Here is a 24,394-nt window from a genome sequence, read left to right on the forward strand (position 1 = left end):
CACACAGATGTTTTCTCACACTATCCACCCTCGATTTTCCTGGAGGCTGGTACATGATAGGGGATGTGATACACCCACTCAATACCATGTTCTTTGGCCCAAGTGTCTATAAGGTTCTTTCAGAAATGAGTCCCATTGTCTGACTCAATTCTTTCTGGGGTACCATGTCGCCATAGGACTTGCTTTTCAAGGCTCAGGAGAGTGTTCCGGGCGGTGGCATGGGGCACAGGATATGTTTCCAGCCATCCGGTGGTTGCTTCCACCATTGTAAGTATGTGGCGCTTGCCGTTGCGGGTTTGAGGGAGTGTGATGTAATCAGTCTTCCAGGCCTCCCCATATTTAAATTTCAGCCATCGTCCTCCATACCAAAGAGGCTTTCACTGCTTGGCTTGTTTGATTGCAGCACATTTTTCACAATCATGAATAACCTGTGCTATAGTGTCTATGGTCAGGTCCACCCCTCGATCACGAGCCCATCTGTATGTTCCATCTCTACCTTGATGGCCTGAGGTGTCATGGGCCCATCGAGTTATAAATAATTCGCCCTTATGTTGCCAGTCCAGGTCCACCTGAGCCACTTCAATCTTAGCAGCCCGATACACCTGCTGGTTGTTTTGATGTTCTTCAGTGGCCCAATTCTAAGGTGTTAGAAATCTTCAGCAAGACACCAGTAACTTTTTTTTTTAAATGTAACAAAAATAAACTACTCAGCTTTGCCTTGAAATCATCCTTTCATTATTCAACAAAAAGGGACAGATAGCTTGACTTCCTCTTTTATAGTGTAAAATTCACAAATAATTTATTAAAGATTTTATATAAAAACAAAGCAAATATACCTTGGAAGGTTAGTTTAGAAACAGATGTCTCTAAATAACACAATTATACTTCATTAGAAACAATGATAAAGTGGAAGCACAAGTAAGCACATTTTGGTCTAGGAAGTGCCTGAACTATCACTTCCCAAGTCAATGAGAGCAATATCGCCTATTTCAAGACAGGGGAAAAAAAGCCATCATTCTTGTGAACTAAAAGTGATTTTCAAATCCATGCAATTTCTCTTATACAATGACCATTATGAACCATAAAGAGAATTAACATCAAAACATCTAATTGGTGATTTTGATCCCACTGTTTCATTATTTGTACGCTCTAAAACAGGTGTTGGAGGACAAGTTTCAAAAAGGATGCTGACCTATATGTGCAGATTTATTAAATATTGCTTTAACCAAGTTTTATTCTGCAACTTCTTTTTTATGAAAGGAAGGAAAGAAGGAAGATACTAAACATTAATTTCTTTTAGGATGCTGATCAATAGCTGTTAAGAATATAAAAGTGGAAATATTGTTTCTAGTAATGGAGACAAAAGAATAATTTAAGGACAGATTTGGGACTCTGCACATGCACATCTTGCAGTCTACCCTCAGAAGAGGCACCACAGCTAAATCTTCATTGATTTAGCATATAAGAGGACAACATCGATGGATCAGATAGTTGTTGTTCTCTGAACACAGAAAAGGCTATTGAGTATAGAAGAAACCAGAAATCAAATAGCAACTGAATTTTACTTACTGTAGTCAAAGGGGTCGGTGTAGGTATAGGAAGCAACCCTGCACCAGGCATCAGGCTTGTCATAGCAGGAGCAGGTGCCAATAGAGAAAGGGCTTTGGCTTCATCTGGGATTTTACCTGAAGAAGCAATTGAAAGCGTTATATGGTGTTGGAACGCTACACAGATTTTCTACACGCTCTATGATTTTACAATTACCCTTACATTTAAAAAGGTTCATTCTTATTTATTACCTGTCTATGACATCCTTACAAAGAAAGTAGTAAGAACAAAAGCAAGGAATAAGTTTTTCCTTTTACCCTGCTCTACTTGGAAAAACAGAAGTGAGCAAAACTTCAAAGACTAGCAATCTCATTAATGGATTATTTTTAAAACTGAACAATGCACACAATCATTTAACACTTTGAACTGTGGGTCACCTGTACTGGAAACTTAATGTTCATGAACCAAACGATATCAAGCATGGACGATTTCCCAGGGCGGTGTTTTCATGGTGATCGAAAGTTGTTTTACACATGACAACCATTCATGTTGGTTGCATCACTAATAGCACACAGAACATCAGATACAGAAAAGAATATCAGTTTTTAAAGTTTAATCCCCAGAAATGGCAAATAACCAAGTCAGTAAAAGAAGAGAGGGGGGGAAGAAGAAGAAGAAAAAAAAAGTATTTGCTATCTGAAATTTGTGCCGACCCCCCCCCCCCCAATCTGGTGTTACCTATCTCTGATATAAAAATAAAATAAAAAACTACTGTGATTCTACACAATTGTCCTGGTTCCAGTTAGGACAGAGTTAATTTTCCCTCATAGTTGCTAGTCACGATGTTGATTGCCTTAATCTCCAGTCTGCTGTACCTGTATTCCAAATTGAGTTTTATGGTGCGTTACTTTCTGTATGTGCTCCCTGTTGCACTGTTTATCCTTTCCGGGCCCTGGTTTAAGATTGTTATGGTACTGTGCGGTGTAACAATGGCTTATGAAATGATGAAATATCTGGTCACGACTCTAACTTGGTATTTGTACTCAGCACTGACGTCGACTCTATACTTTGGAAACCATATCTCGGAAACTATTAGCAATTACACCTATTGCCTGTTTTCGTCAGGGAGCCAATCTGTGAAGGGGACAAGGGAAGACATGTTTCCCTACCTGTTCACTCTCCCTTTCTCCTTCACCACCACCCTCTTATCCCCCGAGCTAGTTACGGTGGTTCTCCGAGATGTTGAATATCCTTGGGATACTCAGACCAGCCTGCTCTTGTTGTTATGTCTCCTGAACGCGCTTCAGGTTTTGTTGAGGGTTAAACAACTACTTAGGAATCTCATCCGGAGATCTGTCTTGAGGCGGGATAGTTGCGAGTGGCAGGGAGTGTGGGAGGATATGGGCAGGTTTCTAGAGCAGTGGTCACCTCCAGTGTTTTGGACATTCACCCCTGAACAACTGCAAAATCCTAAAAAGCTGGCAGAATGCTTGAAAAAAAGGTGTCATGACTCTGGCAGTTCCAAAGTGACACAAATCACTGTAGCATGCTGGGGTCTGGCTTGTGCCTATCGAGCTGCAATTGATGCTACTAGCAACCTAGCTCCAGCTCCAGCTCCTGCAGCCGCTCCAGCTCCAGCTCCTGCAGCCGCTCCAGCTCCAGCTCCTTCAGCCGCTCCAGTTCCAGCTCCTGCAGCCGCTCCAGCTCCAGCTCCTGCAGCCGCTCCAGCTCCAGCTCCTGCAGCTGCTCCAGCTCCTGCAGCCGCTCCAGTTCCAGCTCCTGCAGCCACTCCAGCCCCTGCAGCCGCCCCAGCTCCAGCTCCTGCAGCCGCTCCAGCTCCTGCAGCCGCTCCAGCTCCTGCAGCCACTCCAGCCCCTGCAGCAGCTCCAGCTCCTGCAGCTGCTCCCACTCCTGTGTCTGGGTCAGAGAAACGAGCTGTAGCAGTGCAAGTTGACCCCGCAGAGGGTATTCCAACCCCTGTGGCAGACCCTGTGGCTGGGTCAGAGAAACGAGCTGTAGCAGTGCAAGTTGACCCCGCAGAGGGTATTCCAACCCCTGTGGCAGACCCTGTGTCTGGGTTAGAGAAACGAGCTGTAGCAGTGCAAGTTGCCCCTGTAGACAAGGTGAAAAAATGGTATAGAGGCTCAGGTCGTTTAGAACGCAGACAGTCTTCTGCTAAGTCTGGGCATAGTGAAGACGAGGCTGGGCCATCAAAGGTGCAGGAGACTGAAGATGAGGATGAGGATGTCGAAAAATCAACAGTAACTACCCGGACTCTATACCAGCGTGAGCTACGAGATGTGCGAAAAGATTTTGGTCGCTGTATAGGCGAGCAGCTTGTCACCTGGCTGCTCCGGTGCTGGGACACGGGAGCCAATTATGTGGAATTAGAGGGCAAGGAAGCCAGGCGGCTGGGATCCCTTGCTAGGGACGCATGCATTGACAAAGCAATTGGAGATGGAGCACAATCTCGCAGCCTCTGGAGGCGTCTCCTGTCAGCTGTGCAGGAAAGGTATCCCTTCAAGGAAGAACTTGTATGTCTACCAGGCAAATGGACCACCATGGAGAAGGGAATTCAGTACCTGAGGGAATTAGCCGTACGGGAAGTAATTTATAAGGACCTAGACGACGCACAAACATCCGCAGATCCAGATGCAGTCCGGTGTACACTACCCATGTGGCGGAAGTTTGTACAGAGTGCACCATCATCATATGCCAGCTCATTGGCAATACTAACCTGGAAAGCGGAGGAGAATCCCCCAGTGAATGAAGTGACTAAAATACTCCGGCAGTACGAAGGAAATCTCTCCTCTTCCCTACAGGCCTGTGTCTCAGCTGTGGAGAAACTCTCTGAAGAGGTCCACCAACTTAAAGAGAATTTATCTTCCCCTCCACCTGAACGAACCAGTGTCCACCAGCTAAAAGAGAATGCTTTGGAGAAACTTTCTGAAAAGATCCACCAACTTGAAGAAAGATTATCTTCCCCTTCACCTGAACGAAACAGTGTCCACCAGCTAAAAGAGAATACTTTGGAGAAACTTTCTGAAAAGATCCACCAACTTGAAGAGAGATTATTTTCCTCCCCACCTGTACAAACCAGTGTCTCAGCTATTAGGGGTAAACGTTCATCTATGCAAGGAAGACAATATGGTGGGCACACACACCGCGCCACCCTGTGGTTTTACCTACGTGACCATGGAGAGGACATGAGAAAATGGGATGGAAAATCTACTGCGACCCTAGAGGCATGGGTACGTGAATTGCAAAGGAAAACAATTGGGAAAAAGGAGTTCTCTGAAAAGTTTGCTGCTCCAACTTCCAGCAGGCAGTCCTTTAAACACAGAAACGAAGATTCTGACCAGGACTAGAGAGGCCTGGCAGATTGATTACATCACACTCCCTCAAACCCGCAACGGCAAGCGCCACGTACTTACAATGGTGGAAGCAACCACCGGATGGCTGGAAACATATCCGGTGCCCCATGCCACCGCCCGGAACACTATCCTGGGCCTTGAAAAGCAAGTCCTATGGCGACATGGCACCCCAGAGAGAATTGAGTCAGACAACGGGACTCATTTCTGAAACAACCTTATAGACACTTGGGCCAAAGAACATGGTATTGAGTGGGTGTATCACATCCCCTATCATGCACCAGCCTCCGGGAAAGTTGAACGATACAATGGACTGTTGAAGACTACACTGAAAGCAATGGGTGCTGGGACATTCAAAAATTGGGATACACATTTGGCAAAGGCCACCTGGTTAGTCAATACCAGGGGATCTGCCAACCGAGCTGGACCTGCCCAATCAAACCTGTTACGCACTGTAGAAGGGGATAAAGTTCCTGTAGTGCACGTAAGAAACATGCTGGGTAAAACAGTCTGGGCTACTCCTGCCTCAGGAAAAGGCAAACCCATTCGTGGAATTGCTTTTGCTCAGGGACCTGGATGCACTTGGTGGGTAATGCAAAAGAATGGGGAGGTCCGGTGTGTACCTCAAGGGGATTTGATACTGGGTGAGAATAGCCCATGAGTTGAATTGTAGTATGTTAATTATTATATAATACTGTATGTCATCACTACCATGATTGCTATATATCATAGATGAAAATGGTGATTAATTAGAATGTATTGGAAAGAGTGTAACCTGAGCATGACATAAATGGTATGGAATAAGGGGTGGATATCTGTCCTGGTTCCAGTTAGGACAGAGTTAATTTTCCCTCATAGTAGCTGGTAGGGTGCTATGTTTTGGATTAGGATGAGAAGAGCGCTGATAACATGCTGATGTTTTAATTGTTGCAGAGCAGTGTTTACACCAGGCCAAGGACTTTTCGGCTTCTCGCTCTGTCCTGCCAGCGAGCAGGCTGGGGGTGCAGCAGGAGCTGGGAGGGGACAGACCCAGGACAGCTGACCCCAACTGGCCAAAGGGGTATTCCATACCATCTGACGTCATGCTAAACAATATATAGGGGTGGCTGGCCGGGGTGGGGGGCCGGCTGCTCGGGGATAGGCTGGGCATCGGTCAGCGGGTGGTGAGCAATTGCATTGTGCATCACTTGTTTTCTTACACATTATTATTATTAATACTATTATCATTATCACTATTATTATTATTATTGTTATTATTATATTCCTGTCTTAATAAACTGTCTTTATCTCAACTCACCGGCTTCACTTTCCCGGTTCTCTCCCCCATCCCAGAGAGGGAGGGGGGAGGGTGAGCGAACGGCTGTGTGGTGTTTAGCTGCCAGCCGGGTTAAACCACAACAACAATAAATACTACAAGTGAAGTTGGGAGTTGGGGAGGGCAGAAAAATTTAGATTTTTACTGTCTTACATTCTAGGTCATCTCAGCTTATCTGAAACTTTGATGCAAGCTGCAAATTTACTGAGATTGAAGAAAATCATAACCGATCAGCTAAGCAAGCTATATTTTCCTAAAATATGTATTTACTACAATTTCAAACAAATTATATTCTCCCTGTCATGCTAACAGTTTAAGTAATATCTTATCTGAACTAAACGCAGGTTTAATTCAAAGTCAGTTACAATTAGACTGCTAAATTAACCCCCCAAAATCTTCAAAAATTAAAAGATACAATAGTTAAGCCATTTCTTAAATGCACATACTAAATTTGAAATACAAAGGGATATAAACTAGTACAAACACTTGAAAAGTTCTAATTATACTAGGTATCGATCATCTTTTCAAAATTGTTGGTGTAACTATAGATGACGCCTAACTGAACCCTCTGGTATTACCCCATGCACTTAAATAAAGTAAATGCTTTTATTTAAGTGTTGTTTTAAAAGTCAAGATATCTACAAAGAATGTGCCAGTGTCTTTTACTGCTTTGGTTAGAACTGTGTATTTTAACTACAAACCCCTAACTTTAGGGATTTAAAAAGAAGATATTAATATTCTTATCAAAAACAAAATACTGGAGAATTTTCAAAACTGTTCAATTTTAGCTATGCAAGTTCCAATAAACTCCACAGGAATCATACTACTTAAAAAAAAAAAAAAAGAAAGGAAAAAAAAGTGTTGCAAGCCAGTACTGCAGGTCTGCAGCAAGGATTGAGTTACAATAGGATGCGACCAAAGGACAAAAGAAATCTAAATTAAAATTATTAAACAATTAAAAATATTTAAGAAATATGCAGCATGGGTGGAATAGAAGAGAAAAACAGTACCCATTTTTTCCTCACACCTCCGATTTACATTTATTTATGTTTTGAGGCACCTTGCTCCTTAACATGTAACAAACCACTTTATTTTGCTATCTAAAGCAGAAAGATGAGAAAATTATTAGCTCTTAAAATTAACTGTACAATAATGTCTTCCAGGACTTTTTAAAACCATGCACAAATCTGAGTCATCATCTCAATGTTGAGCACTCTTTACAGGTCTCATTTTGAAGTCAGGCATGCAATGATAGGTGTACCGGATTTGCCCGACTGCTCATGAGAATGAGGTACTCTGCATCTAACTAAATAACCTTCCAAATATACGCTTCCAGTAACTGTGCATGCAAATTAGGCATACAATTATATACCAGTTCTTCTGAAAAAAATCAAAATAATTGTTTTCAAACAAATGATGAACTAGACCATTAACTATTGGACCTTTATTCTGAACAGCCGGCATCTTGCAATTAACTGTATACTCATGCAGGTTTCCACAGGACCAACAGACAGCTCAAGTAAATCCAGTGACAGAAATGGTTCCTAAAATTGTGTGACTGCATTCTAATTTAGATCCTTGGTCAGTCATGTACATAAACATATGCCTAATTTAAGTATGCACTTACATACAGCCAATTAATACACACTTAAACAGATAAACTTAACAGATTAAGGTATTTAGCCTTTTTACATAAATAGGAATTGAGTTAAGCACATAACTAAACAATGACTTAAGTTCAGAAATGTACTTAAATGACAAACCTAAACTTTAAGAATATAGCCCATCTTACTGAATAACTGGAATTATTAATTTGCTCAAATGTTGCTTAAGGAATACGCTAAGCACTTCCATATTCAATAGTCAACTATTATAGCAGTTCAAAGAATGAAGACCATACATATCTAAATTATATGTTAGCAGCATTGTTTCCAGGATATTTTGGTCTCTCAACAACGTAATGCTTTGTTTTAAGTACAAAATCCCAACGGTGAGTTCTGTAAGGAATAGTCCAGCAATTCGTGCCACTAAGGGGTGTGAAGGGTTAACATTGAGGCCTGGGTTTAGGCGAGAAGAGAACAAAGGGATTTCTTCAGAGAAAAACTGCTGACTTTGCATGGACGTGCAGTAACTTCTGACAGCCGGCCAAGAGACCACTAGATAAGGAGGAAGAATATGAGCCTCCCTGTCCGAGCGGCCCCCGAGAGACTAACAGAGACTGATAAGCAGGCGCACCTGGGAGGACTTCGAATTCGGGAAACCAATTATAATAACCCTGCCTCTTCTAGAAGTAGTAATGAATATGTATTAGCCTAGGAGCATAAAAACCAGCCGCCTTACGTAACAGGTGTGCGTCCTGGTGGAGCAGAGACTCCCGGCGCACCCAGCGCTGTTTGCTTGCCTCTATTCATTTAATAAATTGTAAACTTTGATTGTAATCCTATTTGGGACTCAGTCATTTATAACAATTGGGGGCTCGTCCGGGATGGTCTTGGTTCCTGAATTCTGACTTGATCTAGGAGGGGTGCCCCCACCATTTGGTGGCTCCTGTTCAAGTCAGGTCGGGGCTAATGCCATCTTGAACCTGAATAAGGGCAAGCAAAGATTTAGATTTCTTTATGAGCTCCCTTTGCCGGCTGCAGCACTATATTTTGCCCGTAATTCTGCGCGCGAAGATCCGAACGAAGACGACGGAGTCGTAAGTATTTAAGGCGTATACCGTTCGGTTGGGTGGGATTCGGTTGCCTGTGTGTGTGTGAGAGTGTGACTGAGACAGAACACAGTTCCGAAGCGATTGTGGAGGTCTTCTAACCGCGGTTCCAATCTCCCGCGAGGGACTTGGCCGATGAAGGACCGAAGCGATTCCTATAGGATTCGTGGGTGGGTGATAGGTCCTAAACCCCCTGCAAGACACTCTCACTAAGGCAACCAAGGGCTGTAGGAAGTGCCACAGTAAAATTCCTAGATGGGTCAGACAAAATTGAAGACCCGGGACCAGAGAAAAGGGAGCAAATTACCAGACATACCACCAGAAAGTCCATTAGGGATAATGATTAGAAATTGGAACGATAGGGGCCCCAGAAAAGGGAAAAAGTAAATTAAAAATGGTTCAGTATTGTATGACAGAATGGCCAAAGGAGCCTTTAAGACCACATGTCTTTTGGCCCGTTTTCGGATCCTTTGAAGACTGGGTTTGCCAGGCCTTAAATATACATGTTAATTCAAAGGAACCTTTTAGCCAGGAGGAAAGTGATTATGCAGGATTATGGATCAGGACCTCACGTCCTTTTCCAGCCTCAAAATTTACACTAAAAGCAGACGAGAAGTTTGAAGAAGAAGAGAACAAAAAAATAAAAAATAAAAAAAAAGGAAAAAGAAAAAGATGATGAATGGGAGTCATTGGATAACCTACCACCTCTATATCCTAACAATCCACCCCCGGTGGTGCATCTTGTAATCCTGTTTTGTTCTTAAATGTTTTGACTGTGTCAAGGAGGAAGGTAGGAGCATTATCTAAGTAACAGTTTAGAAGTTTGGGTATATTCGCGGTGGTGTTCGGTCAGTTTCCCAAGTATCGGGGGAGAGGGGCTGACTGATTATCAAAGTGGTAGAACAGAGAGTCACTTCTTTGGTGGTTCGGGCCTGAGCCCTGGGAATTTGGTAAGAAGGGGGAGAGCGAATTTATTTAGGCCTCAATACATTTTTAAACCCCCATCTTGACGGATACACAGGAGTGATTCCTTGTTTTGTGTAGGTTTACTAACAAAGTGCATGAGAAAAATTAGCATTCGGCTTGAAATTCGGTCTTATTGAAATGTAAATTTTGTGGAAAAGGTGTTATTGTTTGTCTAGAAGACCGAAGGCTGAGTGCTTCAGGTGTTTTTCCGAAGACCTGCGGATTTATGATTGGAATGGGGCTCATTAATAATCTGAAATAGTAAAGTTTGTATGTGGAAAGAAGAGTTTAATCCCAGAGAATTGGGACATTTGGGAAGAAGATTGGGAAAAGATAGTAAAAACCTGCAATAAAAAGGTTTGCGTGGAAATTGAAACAAGGGACAGTAACTAATATAAATAAATAAAAGGGAATGGGAAATCAAGGAAAAGGGGAAAATCCAAAAAAAAAGACGTCCTAAAAAAAAAAAAAAAGCCTCCTTGGGTGCATATTGGCACATTGGAAGGATATTGTTAGAAATGGGGGCACAGAAAGCAAGAGGACTTTCATTAAGTATTGCAGTCAATGGTGGCCTCTATATAAACTAAATGGCCACTTTATGGATCAATCGACTATAACAGTGTCTTGCAATTAATGTTTTTGAGGAGAGAAGGAAAATAGGATGAAATGTTGTATAGTGATATGTTGTTTCAGCATCTTGGAGGGAAAAGGTTTGGAATTAAGTTGGCCCCTGACTGAGCCTTTGGTGTTGGCATTAGAAAAGTACGGGCTGGAGAAAGATAAAGGAAGTGTTAAAAGGATTGTTGAAGGTGTTAAAGGTTGTGTGGCATGTAGTATTTAACAGAGCTGTTTGATGCTGAATGAGCAGGGAAAGAGGATGTAGGAATGCTAATAGTTCCGTCTCAACCCGAGGCTGAGATCTCTAAATCGCGGGTGTGAGCCCTCTGGGGCAGGGGGACCGTGATGGGTCCGAGAGAGTTGTCGTGGAAACAGAAAAGCAGCTAACTCTTGAAACAACCTGAGTTCCTGTGTGAGCTCAGATCGCCAATGGGACCGCTCAGGGAACTTCCAACGATTGCATTCCCCTGACCGACCCCCTCACTGAGACCCTAATCACCCCGGAAATTATGTAAATACTAAAATCTGGTTAAATTGGCTATTGGGAATTGAGAATCTGTTCCAAGAAGGTCCAAAAGAAACCCCTATGGAATTTATGGAATTTTTGAATTTCTGGACCAACTTTGAAATGCAATGAAAAAAAAAAAAATGGACCTGGCTTAAAAAAAAAAAAAGAGAGAGAGAGGCAACTGGCTAGCCTCTTTCCAGGGCAATCAGCCCCTGATATCAGAAAGAAATTGTCTTAGGCTGCAGGACAAACTTACAACAGTCAGGAATGATGGGGACCTGGGGCATCTACCCTAGCAGGTCCACTAGTTGAAATAAAGCCAGGAAACGAAGACAGAGGCTTGAATTTTTTGTTGGTTATGGGAGCTTCTTTCTCTGTGTTAATTAGGCTGTAAATGTAATAGGAGCAACATATTCAGTGTTAAATAGTTTAAAAGGACGATTAGGAACTAAGACAACTACAATAATTGGAGCCACAGGGAAAGAGGAGGAATGGTCATTCTTACAACCCCTTGATTTGCGTTTTGGGGGTAAGGAACTAACCCATGAATTTTTGTATGTACCAGAATGCCCGATGCCACTCTTGGGACGGGATCTATTAGCCAAATTAGATGCAACAATAACCTTTGAGGATGGAGAATTAATAATGAAGGTACCTGAGTCCAAAGTAGGCCAAATCCTAATGATCAAAGATAAACCCTTTGTTAATATTCCAAGAGAAGTAGAAAATGCAGTTATAGCAACAGTACGGGAAACAGATGTACCAGGGAAGTCGAAACTGGCACAACTGGTAAAGGTGGAATTAAAGGAAGGAGCCAAATCTGTTTGAATCAAACAATATCCACTTAAGATAGAAGCTAGGCACGGGAATGGTGAAAATTATTGACAAATTTCTCAAATATCAGATTCTGGAAGAATGTAAATCGGAATACAATACTCCAATTTTTCCAGTAAAGAAGCCGAATGGCGAGTATAGATTTGTACAAGATCTTAGAGCAATAAATGAAATAACAAAGGATATTCACCCGGTAGTAGCTAATCCTTACACATTGTTAACATCTGTGAAAGGGAAATATAAACGGTTTACCGTGATAGATTTAAAGGATGCCTTCTTTTGCATACCTCTTGATAAAGATAGTAGAAAATTATTTGCCTTCAAATGGGAAAACGTATTGAAGTTTTTGGACCACATATGGTAACAACCGTTTTGGAACAAAGGGGGGGGGGCACTGGTTATCACCCAGCTGGATGATGAAATATCAGGCAATCCTAACTGAACAAGATGACATAACCTTGAAAACGACTAACCTGTTATATCCAGCAGTATTTCTAGGAACCGTTCCAGAAGAAGGACCGTTGGAACACAACTGTGTGGAAATAATCGAACATACGCCAGCCACAAAGATTTGAAGGATGTACCCCTTGAAAGGTATTCAGTGGGAATACCACACTCCGTGGCACCCACAGAGCTCAGGGAAAGTAGAAAGGATGAATCAAACAATAAAACAACAATTGGCTAAGTTAATGATCGAGACACAGCTGCCCTGGACGAAATGCTTACCATTGGCACTTTTAAACATAAGAACTAAACCACACAGTGAGACTGGATTATCATCATATGAAATGTTATATGGTATGCCTTATTCTCAAGGGATGCCCCTAGGGAACAATGTAGTTGAGGATCATAGTATCCAGAAATACATAATTACCATTGGAAGGAGATTACAGGAGCTAAGAGAAATTGGGATGATGATTCAGACACCACCTTTAGGATTTGCTATTCATAAGATACAACCAGGAGACAAGGTCTTAATAAAAACCTGGAGAGAAGAATCATTGAACCCCCGATGGGAGGGACTGTACCTTGTTTTACTTACTACTGAAACAGCTGTGAGAACAGCAGAAAGGGGTTGGACCCACGCATCCAGAATAAAAGGACCAATAACTACCGAAGCCTGGAGGGTTGAGTCCACTCCTGGGGAACTGAAACTGAGACTAAAGAGGAACTGATATCCCAGCAATGAGGTTCTGCATGAATTAAGGGCACTGGATAAAGAGGACAAGGCTGAAGGGAGGAAAGGGAGAAGGCAAGACCGGGGTAGGACCCTCCACTGCGGCGTGTATGGTCTACCGAGGGAGGCAACCCCTATGGGTATTGACCGCCGAGTGAGAGTGCCTCGACCGGACTTCTCCCACACCAAGATCAGTTTGTCCTGAGAAAAATAACATGAGAACCTTTTAAACCCATAATAAAATTGTGATTAGTTTTTCCAGGAGCTGGATCACCCTGAAGGGCTGAATGGTAACACAAGCTCTGAAAGCGGGCCCAACCCCATGACTGAAGGCGCTTCCCACACTCTCAAGATTGGACGGCGAAAAAGGCTTATAATATGACAGGTCGCCAAAGAGAACTGAATTGTGACTGTAAGTGGAAACCCAACGTGGGAGCTTGGAAGCGCGCATATACGAGTACAAACGGGGCAGACATTGTAACAGGACCACTCGGTAACAAGGACACTGTATTATCACGCCCCAAAGGCTAAAGAGGGATGGGATGGTCATTTTCCAAACGGGACGTGGGCCCTAAAGGGACATTATTGGGTGTGTGGCAAACATGCTTACAAGAGGCTACCCGGAAACTGGTTGGGAATATGCTATGTGGGGTATATAAGACCCTTGTTCTTTTTATTGTCACAAACACAAGGAAATCATTTAGGAATAAGATTATATGATGACCTGAACAGAGTAAAACGATCTATTGATACTTCCTTAGCCGGGGATAGTGCCCCAAAATGGGGAAAGGATGAATGGCCTCCTGAAAGAATCATACAGCATTATGGGCCAGCTACCTGGAACCCGAATGAGTTGGTATCAGGAGCCCGAGAACCTATTTATAATTTGAACCGAATAATTAGGTCGCAAGCTATCCTCGAAGTTGTAACCAATCAAACAGCGACGGCCTTGGATCTTCTGGCTGATCAATCCACTCAGATGAGGAATGCTATCTTTCAACGTAGAATGGTCTTAGACTATTTACTAGCAGAAGAAGGGGGAGTGTGTGGAAAAATGAACGATTCTAATTGTTGTTTACAAATTGATGATAATGGAAAAGTGGTTAAACAGATAACAAAGGAAATTAGGAAGTTAGCCCACGTCCCAGTACAAACTTGGAAGGGTATGGATTGGGATTTCTTTTCATGGTTGTCCGGTGGACCATGGGTTAAAAGGATGCTATTTTTATTTTTATGTGGTGTAATGACATTATTGTTTATACCTTGTATGATACCTTGCTTTACGTTGTTGATACGGCAGATAATAAATAGCACCCAATTTGTGATGACTTCGGGAGAGAAAAGGTGATGTGTCGACAATGATGCTTAAGAAATGGGCACCCCGAGAACTGACTGATGAAATCCAACTGCTACTAACAAAAGTTGAAGAAGAGACACGAATTGATGATATTAAAAAAAAAAAGGGAGGAATTGTAAGGAATAGTAAGGAATAGTCCAGCAATTCGTGCCACTAAGGGGTGTGAAGGGTTAACATTGAGGCCTGGGTTTAGGTGAGAAGAGAACAAAGGGATTTCTTCAGAGAAAAACTGCTGACTCTGCACGGACGTGCAGTAACTTCTGACAGCCGGCCAAGAGACCACTAGATAAGGAGGAAGAATATGAGCCTCCCTGTCCGAGCGGCCCCCGAGAAACTAACAGAGACTGATAAGCAGGCGCACCTGGGAGGACTTTGGATTCGGGAAACCAATTATAATAACCCTGCCTCTTCTAGAAGTAGTAATGAATATGTATTAGCCTAGGAGCATAAAAACCAGCCGCCTTACGTAACAGGTGTGCGTCCTGGTGGAGCAGAGACTCCCGGCGCACCCAGCGCTGTTTGCTTGCCTCTATTCATTTAATAAATTGTAAACTTTGATTGTAATCCTATTTGGGACTCAGTCATTTATAACAGTTCCATGCCACAAACAAAGATGTCCTCATTTATTTTATTCAATAATGGAGAAGGGTCTCTCTCTACAGACAGAACCCTGAAAATTTGTCTGTATTTTCAGATAAACTGTCTTCACAAGTTCACCCTCCAGTTTTTAAAATCAGATCAACTAATCAAACTTTTAAACAATTCTATAGAAAATAAATTGGGGGGGGGGTGCTAAAATATCTTATCAATTTCCTTTCCTGTTCTTTAGACATTTTTGAAAAACAAATCAATATGTGAAGCTAACTAACCTAACAGCCATTAGGTTTTGGAATTTTATCTCCTTAATATTTAGAAAAGGAATACAAAGCCCACAAAGATATACAGCAGAACGTATCAGTTATGACAACAATTTTGGACATTAAGAATTATTTAAAATAACTGCTTTGCTGTTTAAATTCATGCTTTTAATCTCAAGACAAATGGAAATGAAGTAAAGATATTTATGTTCTAATAAGGGGAAATTGTCAAAAATAAATATGCCACATATATACCACGTACTTAGAAATATTTCCTAGAAGTTTTTGAGCTTTACCTTGATCAGAGGGTTGGAGCAACTCTCCTATGAAGAGAGGCTGAGAGAGTTGGGGTTGTTCAGCCTGAAAAAGAGAAGGCTCTGGGGAGACCTTATAGAGGCCTTCCTGTACCTAAAGGGGGCCTACAAGAAAGCTGGAGAGGGACTCTTTGGGAGTGTAGTGATAGGACAAGGAGCAATAGTTTTAAACTAAAAGAGGGGATATTTAGATTAGATATTTGGAATAAATTCTTTACTCTGAGGATGGTGAGGCACTGAAACAGGTTGCCCAGAGAAGTTGTGGATGCCCCATCCCTGGAAGCGTTTATGGCCAGGTTGGATGGAGTTTTGAGCAACCAGGTCTAGCAGAAGGTGTCCCTGCCCATGGCAGGGGGGTTGGAACTAGATGATCTTTAAGGTCCCTTCCAACGCAAACCATTCTGTGATTCTATAAATAGAAATACTACTCTGAGATCTTTTTAATTAAAGGGCTGGCACATCAAGCAGGTGTTCTCCTATGTCTCTTGCCAGTTGAGGCCTGTTCTGTTAATACTATGTATTTGAGATAAGTCTGGTCTCAGGCTATATCTGGCTACTTTCAGCTCAACATCTTCCAATGCATAGAACTGGTGTTTGCACACCCAACTGAGATGAAACTCCTCAAATGGCCTCCACATATTCAGGGAGTTGGAAACAGATGATCTTTAAGGTCCCTTCCAACCCAAAGCATTCTATGAGTTTGATCATCACACCTTTAATCTAATTATTTATTTATTTACTCCTTCCTTTGCAAAGCAATCTGTAAGCAAACAGATTAGTTCTGCATTGTCTAGAAATATTTTATGCTTCTTAGGAAGCATACAGTTGTTCTAAATATGTTATGATTGTTACTTTTTCCCATCAAAATGTTTAAGAGCCCTAGTTAACCTAATCCATACCAGCATTCATTTTGCTAAATGCTGAACAGAAATACCTGTGTTAAGCAAGTACTAATCACAGTATTTTATTCTTCTCCAAGTACTCAGAAAAAATTAATTTCATATTCTTCTTACTGAAAATACATGCTTAATCCTCCCCCCAAAACTGCTTTGACATTAAGTTCGTTTTAAAAATACTTCCTGTTCACATCTACTCTAAACATAAAGAATTTTTCTGCTTTTTTAAAAATCAATGGCAAACGCACACTTACAAATAAAATAATTTGTGTGATTCAATTCATGATTCTTATTGGATTTAGCAGTAGTGATTAAAGAGATTACAACTACTGGCAATTACCTCAACTGCCACAACTAAATCCAACAGAGATCATAAAGCTCTCTCCAGCTGCAGTTCACAGCTTGGTGCATTACCAAAGTGAAACCCATTGATTTAAATGCACTTAGCTAGGAAGAACAGTGTCTGAGATGAGATACACCACCCACCCCATCACTTCTGCTTCAGTGGTTCCATTTCACAAGAAAGAAGTAAGACCATCACCTAGAGACAATAACCTTCTCAATCACTCCAGCATGAACTGCCAAGGCTTGTAAGATTATGAGATGACCAAGACAAAAAAAAAAAGTGTTAAAACCTCTTTTAGAAATAACCACCACTGGAGCATGTAGAAGTGCAATACACACATACAAAACTGATTCAATCTTCCCACAAACAACAGTGTTAAAAGACAATGTGCCTCATACAACATGTTCCAACCAAAACCTCAGGTTGCATCTGCACTTATGAGTGATAAACGTTTTCTCTAAAAATTACAAAAACGGAAGGATGAAGTCTTACTGCCACTGACCTCACTGGAACAAGACTGTATTCACAAGTATTTCATGACATTCAGTATCCATGAAAGTTCAATTTCAGAAATAATTAAACTCTTCATATTAGACATAAATAGAAAGCCTTCTTTTAAACAGACCACGCAAATTGGTATATTTTTCACTATTCTAGTCTTCTGACACAATGTGCTCATCTGTTGATTTTAGATGCTTAAATGTATTCCAAACCAAATTTGTCTGTCATTCACAGCATGAAACTTAGTTAATCATATTCAGTGTATACCATCCATCACTGATAAACAGCTTTAGGTCAACTTCAAAATGAAACACTGTGAACTCTTTACAGAACACCATTTTTAAAGAACCAAAGTACCAGTACACAAAGGAAAGAGACTGAACACAACAAAACAAAAAAGGGACAAAACAAAATAAACCAAGGAAAAAAAGCAAAATAAAATAAAAACAGAGACAAGGCATCTATCTTCAGCAGGCCAGACTTCAAACTCATTTCCCCCATGAAAGTTTCACTTGATGGCAGGTTTAGTGGCATGGCAAACAACGCCTAACTCAGGCAAGTGTAACAGGTCTGTCTTGGCCAGTCTAGTCATCTAATAATGCACAAATATCACACAGAAAACATACATAACCAAATTAATAGTCAAAATTCATCTACCAGATAGCGTGGTCATAAGATTTAGAATGGTTAGGATGGCATCTTTTTCTTTCAACCTTTGAGCTCTCAAAGTATAACATTTAAAGAAAAAACTACTGATACATACAAAAGAAAGTCATATTTTGACAGCTTGATGCCACGTCATTTACAATTACATTTTGTTAAATTGTTTAATAAATGTCACAAAATTAACATTGATTTAATTGTGTATTGATTCCCTCCTCATGCTCCCTTGATTTACCACTGTTTAAATGCACTCTAAATTTCAGATGTTATTCTGTTTTTTTAAAACCAAGTTTTCAGAGTTCCATTTTACCTCTCCTCTATGTTCAATTCAGTGCATAAACTATTTGATTAGTGGCACTGTTGGCCAACAATATAATTTAACCTCCCAGTAGAATATAGCCATTGCTACTTTTAAAGTCTGTGATACACTCCACTGATTCCATTAACAATGTATTATATGATACATAGTAAATCAAAAAATGTTGCACTGTGGTCTCCAAAACCATACTTCTACGCAATAAATTCCTCAGAAAGTTAAACCTATATGATTTCACATCTTTACAATTTAAGATCAGTGACTCTGTTAGAAAGTTGCATGGAAAGAGCAAACAGCATTCTGACATTAAAAAAAAAAAAAAGAAAAAAATTGACCTTACAACCCAATCACTTGTTTACCTAATTACATACAAATCTCTGTGGGGTCTAGAATGATTTAGAACAGTGATACTTTTTCCATAATATGTTTTCATCAGAAATACCTAATAAGTCAGCTACAAATGGTGTTGGAAGAAGATTTCTCAGAACTTTGACTTTATTTTCCTTCCATTCATTGTCTACCATTAAGAGACAGGAAAATGTAGCTTTACCTGCCTGTTCTCCTATCACGTCAGGCAGTGATCTCATCACAGGAAAAACACCAGGAAGTGTTGTTCGTACATTAGATGGCAATCTTCCCTCTCTGGTAGTACTGAACCAGTGTTAAGGTCTTTTGGATGAAACATAAAACTAAGATCCTGAATAATTTATAGTCAATTATTTAGGGGCAATTTTACAGTATTAAGGACTCTGGTCCAATACATTTTGCTTACACAAAAGCTTCAAGTGGATATAGCAATAACTTCTTTGGGGTTTAAGAATAAGTTCAAAAATTAAAATCAAAAAGCTCCCAAAGCAAAGGATAAAATCAACTAAAAAAATCTAAGTTTCACAAAGACAAAAATATATGCCCATATTAACAAGACTATGAGAACTGACAGTATATTGTAGGTTAGTATAACCTTTAGTTAAACTGGTTTTAGAATCTATGAAATTTTGGAGACTTGTCAGAGTTTGCTATGAACATCCCAGACCATTATTACAGCAGCACTAATCTCATACTATCCATGTCATGATTTTGCAAACATGCCAAAAAAATAAAAAAACAGTACTCTGGGACCACTGTTAATGGACTCCAAAAAGTCAATAGCATTTTCTGAGCCAAAACCTGGCTCTTGCAGTTAGAAAAGTCATGTAAATAGCAGATATTTCTGTACTTGCTACAGTTTATGGTTCAATCATTCTAAATATTGTAGTTCATGGCAAAACAGCTACCATGTTTGAAGTGAATTTAGCTTTATTCCACCAGCTGGCATGTTTCTACTCCAAAGAGGTAAAAAAAAAAAAAAATCCAGATTCAAATGGGCAGATGCTCAATTCAACGAAGATCCCAATGAAGTCAATGGGGCTTCACCTAACTGCAGTTATCTGCCTATACATTCTTCAGCAATAGTAGGGCCATTCTTCATAGAACTGCACTCAGATCTGGGATATTACATTAACAATAAGAATTTCCTTATATTCAACATATTTGTAAAAGTATGGCCTCTGAGCTAATTAAAGGAACACCTGTAAATTTAGTAAACAACAAACATTTTTATTTTATTAAGAGTTATAAAAATATTTTACACTGAAAGCATTCTGTGCAGATAATTGCATTTTTCCAAGAGATATCTAAAAAAAAGGAGTACCAGAATGCATAAGAAAGCCTTTTTATTGCAAATAAAGTAATATTTTCCACAGTAAGAAGGGGAAACTTAAATCTTTTTATTAAACTAGCAGGTAAACATTTATATGTAAAAAGTAATTATCACCATAAATAACAAATATTTTAAATTACATAAAACTAAAGTGGTCAAATGCATATATAACATGTCTATAAGACAGACTGGAATTCGGTCTTAAAAACACCACCGCCACTCATACCAAAGGTGGTGCATTAAGATCCAAACTGCAATGTTACCTGTGCCAGGAAATTGCCTAATCTTTTCAGTGCTCCACTGACTTCAGTGAGAACTTTATGTGGGAATAAGCTAGCCAACACAAATCATATTGAACGGGAAAACAATTTATTATACCTTCTTCTCCCCCAAAATATATAACAAATATGGAAAACAGAATTATCCTAATTAAAAACATTTTTTTTCCTAATGCTGAATTGAATTAAATCTATATAATTAGGTTGCTTCATTCAATTTTGTTTCAAGATTTTTTTTTCAAAAAGCAATAAAACAAAATAACAGAGCACCACCTCCTTACATGGAAAGCTTAAAACAATTAGCAGACAGGACAAAGACCAAAATTACAGAAGAATGTCTAAAATACCAACCTTCTGCACAGGGCACAACTATCAAAGCTCTGTCAATAAAAACTGTGTTAGTTAGATGCTGGGCCACACCAACACTCGATGCCTCACGAAACTTAATATAACATACTTTGGAAGAAAAAGCAAGAGGTGCGTTGCTGCAAGATAAAAGGAAAAAAAACAATTAGTTACATTGAATAAATTTTTGTGTGTTTTTTTGGTACACTCATTGCAGCCTTCCAGTACTTGAAGGGAGCGTATAAACAGTAGGGGGAATGCCTGTTTACATGTGTTGATAGTGATAGGACAAGGGGGAATGGTTTTAAACTAAGACAGGGGAGATTTAGGTTAGAAATTAGGAGAAAGTTTTTCACTCAGAGAGTGGTGAGGCACTGGAACAGGTTTCCCAGGGAGGTTGTGGATGCCCCATCCTGGAGGCATTCAAGGCCAGGCTGGATGCAGCTCTAGGCAGCCTGCTCTAGCGGTTGGCAACCCTTCCCAGAGCAGGGGGTTTGAAACTAGATGATCTTTAAGGTCCTTTTCAACCCAGGCCATTTTATGATTCTATTATATGCTTTTTTAAATTAAAAAAAAATAATATTTTTTAGACTTCCTGGAAAAATTACCCAAAAGACAAGAATATAGAAATTTACTAACTTGTCTACTTAATATAACTAAAAAGTGATATTAACACCTCCTCCTTTTTATGGAAACTTATAGAAGCCAAAATCCCAAGTTAACAACACATAACTGGTCTCCTAGTATGTTGAAAAACATTTCTAAGCTATATGAGTATTTAGCATACTAGAGTACATATTCAAGGCAGAAGACCTGTCACACCCTGCAAACCAGCTTCAGATTTCAACTGTACTGCAAACATAGCGATTTATAAAAACTGTTCTGTCTTGTTTAGAACCGTGAAAGAGTAGCCGTATGTCCTGTTCTCACAAAACTCTAAGTAATCAAAAGAAAGACACCAAATTAATACTCAATTGATCACCACATTTTGTAAGTTTCAATATAAATAATTTTAGGCTGTTAAAATGAACAACAACAACAACAAAAACACACCACACAGCAGAGACAAAAATTTCAGGGAATAGCCTACAAAACATGGAACACAGCATTCTATCTCATGTTACTGCATATTCAAATGTTGGCATCACTTACCACACAAGTAGTACTGAAACCAAAGGGTTTTGATTAATGAAAATAAAACACAAATAGACAAACTACCAAAAAGCACTGCACGATTTAACTTAACATTAAAAAGTCTGCTCAATCCACTCTGGGATACAAAATAAAGGACTGTAACAGAAACTGCTACTTTAAAACCACAGTCTTCAGATACTAATTGCTGGGAAAAGTCACTAGGTTCAGGAAGTTCACTGAGAACACTAAAGAGTCATCTTAAAGAACTCACATTTTATTTAATGCATTAGAAAACTGAGGTGGTTTCTCTCTCCCCCTCCACATTTTGCATGCTTACAAGAACTTTAAATAGTCTATTAGAGCAGTTCACTTGATGTAATCTGTAACTAATTACACTCAGCATTGGAGGTTTCCTTTTAGTTGTTTTTGTGGTTTTTTTTTTCTTTAATAATTTTTCTGCTGCATCCTATAAAACCAAGGGATGTTAGTGATAGGAGACTGGAAAAAAGTAGAAAAAAAAATCAGTAAAAAGGAATTCATCTCTCTAATAATACTAGTTCAGACAACCATAGCATAGCCCTATATTTTGTTCTAAAATCACTGAAACACCATAGATGCCAGATTTATCATCCTTGCTTCCTATTAAATCATAGCCTTCTTTTTTTCATTCAAGTCAGCAGTAAAGTGGCTAACAATGAGTTATAGTGGAACAGTGCTATCAAAGAAATCTCCTATAAAGTGGAAATTATCACCTGATCAAATTCACCATTGCTACAAATGTTTTGGATTACTCTGACAGAGGAAAATAACCCCCCCTAATCCTCTAATAACACATAATGCTGCATCTTCCAAAAATAGGAAAATAATATTTCCAAAAAAAAGTTGTCAAGAGCAATGTTCCAAAATGTATACATGTCTTTAACCAAGTTAATTCATAAATACCAGAATAAGACTTATTTCCTTTCAACCAAAAAATTAGCTTTGTTAATGAAAAAACTGTTGAAATTAAATCCATAAAAACCATTCTATGAAATACTCAGATTAAGGGGAAGAAGTAGAAGGCTGACAAACATGACTGACTTGGAAGAGGTAAGGAATAATTTATACTTTTATTCGGAAATACCTTAATGCTTGATTAGAAAAAAAAGAAAACTTATATTCTTTATAAAGTGTATGCACATATATATATATATATTCTGTTAACTCTTGTGCATCATCAACAGAACTGAAAGTTCACATCCATTAGAAATAAGCATGCCCAGCAAAGGGAATAGGATTACAAATGTTACAGTAAACCTCTTAACTTGAATGCTCTTTTAAAACAAACAAACAAAAAAACCCATACAGGAGAGTACAACTTCACTGTTCTGAAAAATCATGCTTGATTAAATAAAAATAGTGGGTACACTGAATGTCTGCAACACCAAATTAGAAAAAAAAATAGATTACAATTCTACACAATGCAACATGTAACTTTCTTTGACACTTTTCTCTATTAAAAAGTTAGTCTAATACTCTTAATATTACACCTTATATTATTCTTTAAACAAGAACTGGAATTCTGGAATGACTGAACGCTACCATGCCACCATCCTCCTGCCCGATCCCCCCCCAACCTACACACACATAACTCAGGGAGGTGCCTGAGCGAAAAAATCTGGACTACAGAATAGGTATTTCAGTAAAGGGAGGAAAAAGAGAGACGTGCGCCGCGGAAGAGCTTTGGGGACAATCTCTGAGCACGCGTCTCCCTAGGCCTTAGATTGTGACTCAGTGCCGGCATCACCCAGCAAGCGGCCGAGCTCTTGCCGCTACCACTAAGCCACAGAACTCGCCGTGCTCCTACAGGCCACTCCGGAGATGCCGCAGGTACTTCAGGACGGGACCGCCATCTTAAGTTCGGATGGAGCTCCTTTCCCCTACCGTTCCTGTCATACAAAGGGGTAGGACCACGTGACCCCGCTCCCCGTGTGGGAGGTTGCGGTGCCCACAGTCAAGATGTGGGGAAGTCAAGTAGGGCCTTCTCACAACTCTCACAACCCCTCTAGACCTTTTCATTCTCCCAGGTCTCTATCGCTCCGGAGACCGGTGCAGGCCCCACTTACTCTGGGGGATAGAGACGCAGCTCCTCAATATCTCCCAGGAAGCCGAAGAGAGTCCGCATCTGCTCGCTGGTTACCGCCGAAGACAGGTTCGTGACCTGGATGACAGATGTGGGGCCCAAGGGGAAACCCAGCGGCACCCCGATTCCTCCGCTGTTCATCATGGCGGAGCCCGCACGACCGCTCCGCTCGCGGCAGTGTCACACGCAGCCAGAGAGACGGACCTGACGACAGAGAAGAGTGTGCGGCGCCCGCCAGAGCGTCCCAGTGTTCGGACGCTCTAGCGGCGAACTCGATTGCTCACCGGAGGTGTTACTTGGCGGGCAGCTGCTTATTCCCTGCCAGATGAGGCGCTTCGGGGAACGGCCGCCCTCAAACCTGCCAGTAGCGCTGAAACTCCTAGCTCAGCCGTAAACGCCCCCCCCCGCCCAAGAGAAGAGAAATCCGTCGCTTCCCAAGGAACCGGCAGGACAGCCTCCTACTGAGAGAGGGAGTTAGGAGAATACAATAATTTACTAACTTTTTAGAAAAGAACTTAC

At 40.5% G+C, this 24,394-nt stretch overlaps 2 protein-coding genes and 1 long non-coding RNA gene across 7 annotated transcripts in view; 2 read left to right on the forward strand and 1 right to left on the reverse strand.

Annotated features, from left to right (window-relative positions):
* LOC310888686 (uncharacterized protein) overlaps positions 1-24,219 on the reverse strand; it is a 73,377-nt gene extending 49,158 nt beyond the window's left edge. Inside the window, exons 1-3 of one of the 5 annotated variants that reach the window (XM_083815638.1) lie at positions 22,025-23,998; positions 20,626-20,759; positions 1,570-1,685 (exon numbers count right to left, since the gene is read on the reverse strand). In XM_083815638.1, coding sequence (XP_083671764.1) covers positions 1,570-1,685; positions 20,626-20,759; positions 22,025-22,077 — 303 coding nt within the window. In that variant the 5' untranslated portion in view covers positions 22,078-23,998. Of the gene's footprint in view, positions 1-1,569; positions 1,686-20,625; positions 20,760-22,024 lie in introns of all 5 variants that reach the window. The other 4 variants (XM_083815635.1, XM_083815637.1, XM_083815636.1 and 1 more) reach the window with 4 other exon arrangements.
* The window catches only part of LOC310888609 (uncharacterized protein), a gene marked incomplete at both ends in the record, with an annotated part of 380,131 nt that overhangs the window by 282,255 nt on the left and 73,482 nt on the right, over positions 1-24,394 (forward strand). The gene's annotated exons all lie outside the window — the stretch shown is intronic.
* Positions 6,052-14,971, forward strand: LOC310888693. Its single transcript, XR_014576062.1, has 2 exons — positions 6,052-6,082; positions 6,395-14,971. It is a non-coding gene; the product is annotated as an uncharacterized lncRNA (long non-coding RNA).

Source organism: Anser anser, assembly GCF_964211835.1.
Source record: "Anser anser genome assembly, chromosome: W".
NCBI classification, from domain to species: domain Eukaryota; kingdom Metazoa; phylum Chordata; class Aves; order Anseriformes; family Anatidae; genus Anser; species Anser anser.